The sequence below is a fragment of the Chrysemys picta genome, unplaced genomic scaffold (assembly GCF_011386835.1).
Source record: "Chrysemys picta bellii isolate R12L10 unplaced genomic scaffold, ASM1138683v2 scaf181, whole genome shotgun sequence".
NCBI classification, from domain to species: domain Eukaryota; kingdom Metazoa; phylum Chordata; order Testudines; family Emydidae; genus Chrysemys; species Chrysemys picta.
Window position 1 is genome coordinate 27740 of NW_027052888.1, and position 11036 is coordinate 38775.

The 11036-nt window shown below is 57.6% G+C and overlaps 1 protein-coding gene across 1 annotated transcript in view; it reads left to right on the forward strand.

Annotated features, from left to right (window-relative positions):
- LOC135978247 (kinesin-like protein KIF21B) overlaps positions 1-10826 on the forward strand; it is a gene marked incomplete at its 5' end in the record, with an annotated part of 37164 nt that extends 26338 nt beyond the window's left edge. Inside the window, 8 exon segments of the mRNA XM_065579249.1 lie at positions 1847-2074; positions 3641-3776; positions 4266-4446; positions 5940-6104; positions 6910-7027; positions 7372-7542; positions 9059-9258; positions 10634-10826. Coding sequence (XP_065435321.1) covers positions 1847-2074; positions 3641-3776; positions 4266-4446; positions 5940-6104; positions 6910-7027; positions 7372-7542; positions 9059-9258; positions 10634-10688 — 1254 coding nt within the window.
- Positions 10827-11036: the final 210 nt, after the last annotated feature.

Here is an 11036-nt window from a genome sequence, read left to right on the forward strand (position 1 = left end):
CCCAAGTACCAAACACACTGTGGCAGAGACCAAGCAGGTTCTGCCAGGGTGAAGCACTGTGCTAATTTGTTTCCAAGCTTCTATCTTTCAGGATCTGAACCAGAACATCAGAAGAGCTGGTACCAGCTGAAGAGTTATAAAATACCATGGTTATAGTGTCATGACAAAGTCTGTGTTCAGTGTTCTGTGTTGCATGTTCTGTGTCTGTCTCTAGTGGTGTCCTGTGCTAGCATTGGGTCCAGAAAAAGAGGAAATACTACACTAGACAGGGCAAATGTCTTTTCCTCTCTCTACTTCCCTCATGTCCATCCAATTTATCAATCACCACTTGTGTCCAAAAAACTTTGGTCCCCAATGCATCAGGTTTATTTTTTGTTAGGTTCTCTAATAGTCATTTTGTTGTTAATTTTTGTTCTTAATACATTTGTATTGTTAGTTACATTTGCTTGTATTGTTAATTCCACACTTTCCTCTATGCACTCTGGTTCTATTTCCCCAAGCTCTGAAGGGTAGTTCTTGGGCCCCCATAACCTGTAAGACCTTGGCCCATAATTGTATGGCCCCATCTTTCAGGTCCCCAGAAACCTCTGAGAACAACTGTTAAAAATAGAAGAACAGGAGTACTTGTGGCACCTTAGAGACTAACAAATTTATTAGAGCATAAGCTTTCGTGGACTACAGCCCACTTCTTCGGATGCATATAGAATGGAACATATATTGAGGAGATATATATACACACATACAGAGAGCATAAACAGGTGGGAGTTGTCTTACCAACTCTGAGAGGCCAATTAATTAAGAGAAAAAAAACTTTTGAAGTGATAATCAAGCTAGCCCAGTACAGACAGTTTGATAATAAGTGTGAGAGTACTTACAGGGGGAGATAGAGTCAATGTTTGTAATGGCTCAGCCATTCCCAGTCCTTATTCAAACCGGAGTTGATTGTGTCTAGTTTGCATATCAATTCTAGCTCAGCAGTCTCTCTTTGGAGTCTGTTTTTGAAGTTTTTCTGTTGTAATATAGCCACCCGCAGGTCTGTCACTGAATGACCAGACAGGTTAAAGTGTTCTCCCACTGGTTTTTGAGTATTTCGATTCCTGATGTCAGATTTGTGTCCATTAATTCTTTTGCGTAGAGACTGTCCGGTTTGGCCAATGTACATGGCAGAGGGGCATTGCTGGCACATGATGGCATATATCACATTGGTAGATGTGCAGGTGAACGAGCCCCTGATAGTATGGCTGATGTGATTAGGTCCTATGATGATGTCACTTGAATAGATATGTGGACAGAGTTGGCATCGGGGTTTGTTACAAGGATAGGTTCCTGGGTTAGTGGTTTTGTTCAGTGATGTGTGGTTGCTGGTGAGTATTTGCTTTAGGTTGGGGGGTTGTCTGTAAGCGAGGACAGGTCTGTCTCCCAAGATCTGTGAGAGTAAAGGATCATCTTTCAGGATAGGTTGTAGATCTCTGATGATGCGCTGGAGAGGTTTTAGTTGGGGGCTGAAGGTGACAGCTAGTGGTGTTCTGTTATTTTCTTTGTTGGGCCTGTCTTGTAGGAGGTAACTTCTGGGTACTCATCTGGCTCTGTCAATCTGTTTTTTCACTTCAGCAGGTGGGTATTGTAGTTTTAAGAATGCTTGATAGAGATCTTGTAGGTGCTTGTCTCTATCCGAGGGATTGGAGCAAATGCGGTTATATCTTAGAGCTTGGCTGTAGACAATGGATCGTGTGGTGTGTCCTGGATGGAAGCTGGAGGCATGTAGGTAAGTGTAGCGGTCAGTAGGTTTCCGGTATAGGGTGGTATTGATTAGTTTTTTTAGTTTATTAGATTATTAGACTATTAGATTAGTAATTTGTTAGTCTCTAAGGTGCCACAAGTACTCCTGTTCTTCTTTTTGCGGATACAGACTAACACGGCTGTTACTCTGAAACCTGTCATTATGCAAGGCACTGCATTTAGCCGTATGGAATGGAAATCCATCAACCTCATGAAAAAACTCGTACAGATACAGACAAACATCATCTTCCTTTCCAAATGCAAGCAGATGGACATCATACCAAAAGGACTAAAGGTAAAAAATCCATTACAATCTACATATCACACAGACTATGCTGAGAGACTGTGTCACACACTCTCAAAGAAACTGCGAAACCACCTGATCAGCATCCTATACAGCAAACAGGGAAAGATTAAGAATGAGCTCTCAGAACTGGATACTCTCATAAGAAACCAACCTTCCACACAAACTTCCTCATGGATAGACTTTACAAAAACTAGACACGCCATTTACAAGACAAACTTTGCCTCTCTACAAAGGAAAAAGGACACTAAACTATCTAAACTGCTACACGCCACAAGCAGCCACAACAGTAGTTCCCTTAACCCACCCAGCAATATTGTTAATCTTTCCAGCTATACTCTTAGCCCAGCAGAAGAGTCTGTCCTATCTCGGGGCCTCTCCTTTTGTCCCTCCAGACCCATGAATATGATACAGTTCTGCGGTGACCTAGAATCCTACTTTCGACGTCTCCGACTCAAAGAATATTTCCAACATACCTCTGAACAGCATACTAACCCACAGAATCCTCCCTACCAGCACTACAAAAAAAAAGGATTCTGCATGGACTCCTCCGGACGGTCGAAACAACAGACTGGATTTCTACATAGATTGCTTCCGTCGACGTGCAAAGGCTGAAATTGTGGAAAAGCAACATCACTTGCCACATAACCTCAGCCATGCTGAACACAACGCCATCTACAGCCTCAGAAACAACCCTGACATCATAATCAAAAAGGCTGACAAAGGAGGTGCTGTCGTCATCATGAATAAATTGGAATATGACCAGGAGGCTGCTAGACAGCTCTCTAACACCACATTCTACAGGCCATTATCCTCTGATCCCACTGAGGATTACCTAAAGAAACTACACCATCTGCTAAAAAACTCCCTGACAAAGCACAGGAACAAATCCGTTCCCAGCTCTGCCATTGATTCGATTGTGACCTGTTAAAAATCCCTTCCCCATCTGCCAAAGCAGGGTGAAGCTCATTGCAAAACCGGAGTGGGTCAGATGGAGAGAGGGCGCTTCCCCCCCGCTGGCCACAGGGTGGTGCCCTTATGCCCCACACAGCACAGCTGGAGCAGGGCCCCAGTTTGTTCAAGCCTGGAGGTTCTGGGGGTTGGGTCCGGAGCCAGCCTGTCCTTGCTAGTTTCTGACTCCACAGGGGATGGGGCAGCGTGTGCCATGCAGCAGCCTGGACTCTGTTGGCTTTGGGATCTTGCCTGGATGGGGCACAGGGGCCACCCACAGCTCTCACAGGGGGGTGGGGGGGTCGCTCATCTGTGCCAGCAGCGAGATGGCCAGGGGGTGAAGCCCGTTCCCTTTCCAAGCCCCTGCCCCAAGCCAAGGCAGGGTCTGCATGAGTCCCTGAGCCCTTAGCACCAACGGGGTGTGACCTGCCCCGGGGGGCCTGTCTGGGGAGCAGGCTGCCCAGCAGCTTCTGTCTGTGGTTTGCTTTGCTCCGGAGCCCCACTAGCAGGCCCTGGCAGCCTGGTGGGGCGGGATCTGGCTTCGTCCTGGGTCACCCAGCCAGCGCCCTCCTGCTGACGCCCTTGCTCTCTCTCTCCCACGGAAAGGGCCTCATTAACCCCGTGGGCGGTGCCAGGAGCGCCCGGACAGCCCCGCTGCAGTGCATCTCCGTGGCGGAAGGACACTCCAAGCCCGTTCTCTGCGTGGACGCCACCAACGAGCTGCTCTTCTCCGGATCCAAAGGTGCGCGCCTCAGGGGCGGGCCGGCTGCTGAGCTCTGGGTGTGATCATTGGGGAGTGAGCCTGTTACCCAGGGGAGGGGCTGAGCCACCTCAAACTGCGGGGGCAGGACAGGAGCCTCTTGCTCAGACGGCACCGGCCTGCCTGAAAGCCACAACGGGCCGGTGCAGTTCTGGGTCCCCCCAGCAGAGGGCAGCAATGCTGCACGAGTCATTAGGCTGAACAGCTGTGTGGTGACATCCCTGAAGCGAGTTGTTGGGGTCTCTGCCCGGTTCCTAGTGGCTGGATGTTCACCTCGCACCTGGCACTAATAGACGCTCCCCCCGTTGGCAGGTCTGGCAGAGGTACCAGAGGCTGGATGGGCCACAGGGACTGAGCTCCCCTGGGGCACTCGTGGGAGCAGGGGGAGGCGGGGGGGAGGGAGCCATGGGGATCCTTTGCTGAGGACAGGAAGGGTCCCGCAGTGTCATGTGCTCCTGCCTCCTCCCGCAGACCGGAGCTGCAAAATGTGGAACCTGGTGACGGGCCAGGATATCGCCTCGCTAAAGGGCCACCCCAATAATGTGGTGTCCATCAAGTACCGCAGCCACTCAGGGTTGGTCTTCACTGTCTCCACCTCCTACATCAAGGTGTGGGATATCCGGGATTCGGCCAAGTGCATCCGCACCCTCACGTAAGTACCTGATGCACCGAGGCTGCCCTGTGGGCCTGGCCAAGCTCGACGCACTGCCCTGCCAGCGTTCTGCACTCAGGGCAGCATTGCAAAGGCCAAGTGGCCGGGCTGGTCTGCAGGGCTGAGTCTAGGAATGCTGCAATGCTGGTCGTTCTAGCCTGGCCTGGCTCGTGGAGGTTCCGTGGCTTGGTGCTCTGCTCTCAGGGAAGTTGCTCCTCTCGTCTGTTTCGGGGGGCACCGTGCACCCTACAGTTGCTTTGATCAGGGACGGGTAATGACCCATCTGCAGCTGCCAGGGCCGTTTCCAGACCCCAGGGAAACAGCCCCTCTCTCTGGTGCCCAGCCACAGACTGAGACTTCTCTTTTAGGCTTCCCCAATCTGACTGGCGGGAACAGGAGCAGCGCCAGGGTTTTTGGCGCCCTAGACGGGAGTCCTTCCGTGCTCCCGGTCGTCGTCGGCAATTCAGCGGTGGGGGGGTCCTTCTGTGCTCCCGGTCGTCGTCGGCAATTCAGCGGTGGGGGGGTCCTTCTGTGCTCCCGGTCGTCGTCGGCAATTCAGCGGTGGGGGGGGTCCTTCCGTGCTCCCGGTCGTCGGCGGCAATTCAGCGGTGGGGGGGGTCCTTCTGTGCTTCCGGTCGTCGGCGGCAATTCAGCGGTGGGGGGGGTCCTTCTGTGCTTCCGGTCGTCGGCGGCAATTCAGCGGTGGGGGGGGTCCTTCTGTGCTCCCGGTCGTCGGCAGCAATTCAGCGGTGGGGGGGTCCTTCCGTGCTCCCGGTCGTCGTCGGCAATTCAGCGGTGGGGGGGGTCCTTCTGTGCTCCCGGTCGTCGTCGTCAATTCAGCGGTGGGGGGGTCCTTCTGTGCTCCCGGTCGTCGTCGGCAATTCAGCGGTGGGGGGGTCCTTCCACGCTCCCGGTCTTCGGGTCACTTCGGCGGCGGGTCCTGGAGCAAGTGAAGGACCCACTGCAGAATTGCCGCCGAACACCCGGAGCGCGGAAGGACCCCCCGCTGCCGAATTGCCGCCCCTCCCCCCCCCCCAAATCCTGGTGCGGTCGCCTAAATGGAAGCGCCGGCCCTGGGCGGGAACATGCCTGGGCTGCCTGTCAACATCAACTCCAGGCCAGGGGTGGGGTTTGTGTCGCTCCGCCCCGGGCGTGGAGCTGGCATGCCTGCTGGTACGGGTCTGGCTGGCTGCGCGGCAAGGCACCTCCCTTGGGTGCCGAAAGGTGCTGCCTGGGTCACCCTTGCTGTGCCGTTGCTCCCGGCTTGAGGGGACGTGGGACTGAGCGGGGGGGTCTCATCCTGGCACCACTGGCACTGCATATGGCCAGGAAGTGGCGTTGCTTTCCCCTATAGATGGCTGGGGACAGACGCTGTCCAGCCTTCTAATCAGTCCACAATGGGCTAGATCTTCCATTCCACATTGTGTAAATTGCCCCCTCCCTCCCCCAAGAGTCTCTGCCTTGAGGCTCACCTGTTTGTCTCTTTGGCTTAGCTCTTCAGGTCAGGTGATCTCTGGGGATGCCTGTGCTGGGACCACCACCCGCACCATCGCCAGCGTGCAGGGCGAGCACCAGATCAACCAGATCGCACTCAACCCCACCGGCACCATGCTCTACGCTGCCGCTGGGAACTCTGTCCGCATCTGGGAGCTCAACAGGTCCGGGCGGGGCTAACTCGGGCCCCCAGGCAGGGGCAGCTCTTGTGGGGAGGCAGACGGGTGCTGCGTAGGCAGAGGGAGCAGTCGTTCTGGGCTGAGCGGGGGCCCGCTCCCTCCCGGCTGGAAGCTGTGTTATTGAGGCAGGGGCGGATTTGGACTGGCACCGGGGGAAGCTGCACTGGCACAAACCCCAACGTGGAGCAGCTTAGCTTGTTTGTCTTGGGCTTTGCACTACATCAGCCCCAGCAGCTGCTGATCACGCCCAAGGGGGGCTGAAAGTAGGACCCAGTGCTCCTCTCCCAGCTGCAGCCCTTAGGGCAGGGGTGGGGAACCTTTTCTCTGTCACTGGCCATTGACCCACAGAAAAAATCAATCACGGGCCACTTACCTGCCAGGGGGGCGTGGAGGCTTGGGGCTTCCCCTGCAGCGGGTGGTGGGAGAGGGCGCCACGGGCCAGATGAAATTAACTAACGGGCTGGATCCAGCCTGCGGGCCGTAGCTTTCCCCGCCCCTGCCTTAGGAGATCGGTGGACAAGCCGGTCACCCCCTGACACCGCATCTGAGCCCAGCTCCCTGCCCCTAGCCCAAGGCCACAGTCACGGCCCATGGTGCTGAGAGATGTGGTATCCCTGAGATTGCTCCGTGCTCTGCGCCCCGGAGCCCGAGGTCCCCACTTCTGCTTGGGATGGTGGAGAGGGGCCTGGGGCTGGGAGGGTCCCTGCTGGGAGCCTTGGAGACTGGGCCAGCGAAGGGCCTGCAGGAACGAGCGCCTCCTGCTGAGCGCACCCCGGGCTCCTGCTTGTAGGTTGCAGCCTATCGGGAAGCTGACCGGCCACATCGGGCCTGTGATGTGTCTCACTGTGAACCAGACTGCGAGCAACCATGACCTGGTCGTCACCGGCTCCAAGGATCACTACGTCAAGGTACCCTGGGACCCTCCCTCCCTCCCGCTCACAGGCAGCACAAGGGGCCTTTGAGCCCAGGAACCGCTGCTTGTGCCAGCCCTCCCCACCCCCATGCATAGCCGCTCTCCCGTAGGTGCCAGCTACAGGGGCTCGCTGCCCACCAAAGGCCTGGCGAGGAGGGGACATACTGGGTGGTGGTGTCCAGAGCGCCCAGCATCGGCCTAACTCCGCTCCCATGGGGGGCGGGAAGGAGCCGTTCTGTTGATCTCAGCGGGCTGTTGCTGGCCTAATGACCTGAGAGCGACTGGTCTCCTTTGCCACCGGCGTTCACAGCAGCTGCCCTCCGGGCTGTTGCCTTGCAGATGTTTGAGATTGCGGACAGCGTGGTGGGGAACGTCGGCCCCACCCATAACTTCGAGCCCCCGCACTACGATGGCATCGAGTGTCTGGCCATCCAGGGCGACGTGCTCTTCAGCGGCTCCGGGGACAACGGGATCAAGAAGTGGGACCTGGAGCAGCAGGAGCTCCTCCAGGTACGGAGGGGGACGAGCAGGAAGGCCCTGCTGCTGTGCGGGGGGCAGAGAGATGGGCTAGACCCGCAGCGTGCCGTTTCGAGGGCCAGTGCCAGGGTCTGGAGCGAGGACTTAGAACCTGCTGGAGAGTCGCTGTCCAGTCTGGAGCGTGCTCCCGCCATCCTGGGGGCAGAGGATCAGAGAGCAGACACAGAGACCCCATCCCTACGTTGCACATGGGGCCTCCAGGCAATGGAAGAGCCCCGGGGGTTGCAAACGACAGTGGCTGGCAGGGTGGGTCCCGAAGGCAGTTTACAGCCGTGGGCAATGCACGGTAGCCAGTTCTATAGGGCTGGGCCCCACCTGCTGCGGTTAAAGGGCTCAGTGGCCTATGGGGAAGGGGGACAGGTTGGTCTAGGGGTAGATAGCGCTCGGCGTTGTCCCTATTTCTGACCCGGTGAGTGTGGCTGTCTGGTCTCCGGGCCCCACAGGCCGCGGTGCCTGGCTCTCCAGGTCAGTGGTGGCGCGCTGCAGTGCGGGGATGGCCTCCGGTGGGTCTGGGATAGAGCAGCAGCCGAAGGGGGCGTGCAGGCCGGTGCTGGGAGGCAGGAGGTCTGGCTCTGCCATGAGACTTGGCTAACATTTCAGAGGCCTCCATTGATTTTTTTTTTTTTTTTTTTTTTTGGTGGTGGGGGGCTCTGTTTTGGAGAACCTACCATGTGCCCGCCCGGGGCTGGGTTGTTCAGAGGAGCTGGGCACTGTGGGAGTCAAGGGGAGCAGTGGGGGCTCCGCCCCTCTGAGAATGGGGTGGTCGGGGTGTCCCCCAAAATGGAGCTGCCCAGAGCTAGTCACCATTTGTGGCTGTGTGACCCTCCCCCACAGTCTCTCCCCTATGAAATGAGGCTAATGCTCATTTTTCTTCCCACTGGAGCGCTGAGGATTGATGGCAGACAAATAATTAGAGAGATGGGGGGTGAGGGGGAATCTCTTTTATTGGACCAGCTCCTGTGGGTGGAAGGGACAAGCTTTCAAGCCCCACCCTGGAAGAAGAGCTGAGTTTGCAGACTTGTCCCTTCCCCCCCCTCCCCCCGAAATTGGTCCAATCAAAGAGATTCTCTCCCCCATCTTGTGTGTCTCGTATCCTGGTTGCCAGCTCGGTTTGGATTGATTAGAGCTTGGAGATCCCCTGGTCAATCCCAATGAGCAATTGTCTCCTGGGGCGGAGCCCTCTTCTCTCCTGCTGAGCTGCTTCTGTAGCTCACCAGAGTCCCCTTGTCTTGAATTCAAATCCTCGGCTGCTGCTTGATGAGAAATCGAGCGGAGCTTAAAAATTCCAGCTCTCAGCCACGGTACAGATGTGGGGGGTTTGTCTCAGCCCATTACAGAGCCAGCAGCCAGCTGCAAACCCAGCATCTGGCTCTGGCTGCTGGCCTGACCCTGCCCTGGAGCTCAGGGGGCAGTTTGGGTCTTGATGGCCCCGGCTGGCAGCGTGGATCGTGGGCGCTCACTGGCTCTGCCCTGTCTCTGTGCCTGCCAGCAAATCCCCAACGCGCACAAGGACTGGGTCTGCGCCCTGGCCTTCGTCCCCGGCCGCCCCATGCTGCTGAGCGCCTGCCGTGGGGGCGTGGTGAAGGTCTGGAACGTGGAGAACTTCACACCCGTTGGGGAGATCAAGGGCCACGACAGCCCCATCAATGCCATCTGCACCAATTCCAAGCACATATTCACTGCTTCCAGGTGAGGGCAGTGGGTAAGGCTAGGCCCCTGCGGCATGGGGGAGGGAGATCTGACCCCCAACTCACCCCAGTGCAGCAGAGCTGCAGGAGCTCTCCAAACCCACTGTTGCTCCCCCCATGTGGCAGGGCCTGGAAAGGCACTGGGAGCGAGGGATGGGAACAGCGCCGGAGCCGGGCTGCAGGCGGTTTGGTGTGGGGCAGCAGTCGGCTGCAGGGCCCCCAACCCCTCCCCATCTAGCCTCTCCTCTCCTCCATCTCTCAGCCATTGTTAGGTCGCCCCACAGTGAGGCTCTTCTGCCCCATCCAGTTATGCCAAGCGCTGGTCCTGCCCTGCCCCGCCATGCTTTTGGGATGCTCTTGCCAGCTCCTTTGATGTGCCGGGACTAGCCAGACCTGGTGCTGCTGGCCCTGCCACCCTCAGCGCAGAGAACGGACTTCCTGCCAACCGGGCACCAGCTCCTCCTCGACTGTGCCTTGTGCATCTCCAATGAGAGCACCACCGCCCCCTCCTTCCGCTCCCCGGCCCCTGTGCACAGCCCTGGCCCCCAGAGGGGGTCCCCGGGTTCACAATGTCTCTGGCACCGTCTCTGATCTCCTCTTTTCCGACCATGTCCCTTTTCTCCTTTCCTTTCTCTCCCCCCCCCCCCCCCTCTGTTTCTCTCTCTGCCGCAGTGACTGCCAGGTAAAGCTATGGACTTACGTGCCTGGGCTCACCCCCTGCCTTCCTCACCGCGTCCTTGCCATAAAGGGGCGTGGCACTAGCCTGCTTTGACCCTCCTCCTGCTCTCTCTGGCTCTCACCCCCTCTGGCTCTCTCTCCTTTTCTTTCTCTGTCTCTTCTCTCTCCGCTCTGGTCTCAGCTGCTTCTTAACAGTATGAGATTCTTTTGGATTTTCCCCCCATGTAGAGCTCTTTGCAAGAGGAGACTGTCCTCTTGCCCCCCACCTCCCAGTCCCCCAGGTGATTGAATCCAGCGGCCAGCTCGGGGCTGCATGGGGTTTGCCCATCTGACTACTGCTCCTCCTGGGCCACTGCTGGGGGGATCCCCGCCCCATCCCCACCCCCCACTGCGTCACTGGCCCCTGCCAGTGAGGTGCCACTGGCTGAGCCTGCGCTCTGGCAGAGTGCCCCGTTACTGGCGCTCTGGGGGATTATCCCGCTGGCGGGCAGCTGGGCGCATCTGCTCCCTCCTTGCGCCGGTGCCCGCCCGCTTGGGGCACAGCGGCCTTGCTCTCCTGGGCTGCAGCGTGATGCATTTGGGGACGGGGGAGTTGGGGGCAGGGCGTGGCCTGTAGCTGATTGTCTCGCTGTGCTGCCTCTCCCAGCTGGGGCGGGGGCAGCCCCCGGCCTTACTTCCTTTCTCTCTTCCTTCCCCAGCGACCTGACAGTGAAGCTCTGGAGCTGGAGAAGATTGCTGAACGGCCCGACCTAGGCACTGGAAAGGCCGGAGCCAGGGCGACTGTCAGGCTCCCTGGCGGGCCCAGGCCCCAGCCCCTCTCCATGGCTGTGAAGAGCTGGGAGCGGCCTGGGCTGTGTGTGCTCCAGTTTCCAGGACTCTGGGGTGACGGCGTCTCAGCTGGGGCTTTGTGAACTGCCCGCTTCCACGGCTAGGGGGCGTCGTTCCCGTCCAGCCCCACGCTGGGTTTCCATGATGCAGAGGGCTTTCTGCTGACCAGGGCGTGGCCAGGCACTGCTTCGGGACATGGCCTTGCCAGCCACGTGGAGGCTCCCAAGCTGAGAGACTCAACGGGATCATTCCAATCTGTCCCACAGCCCGTTC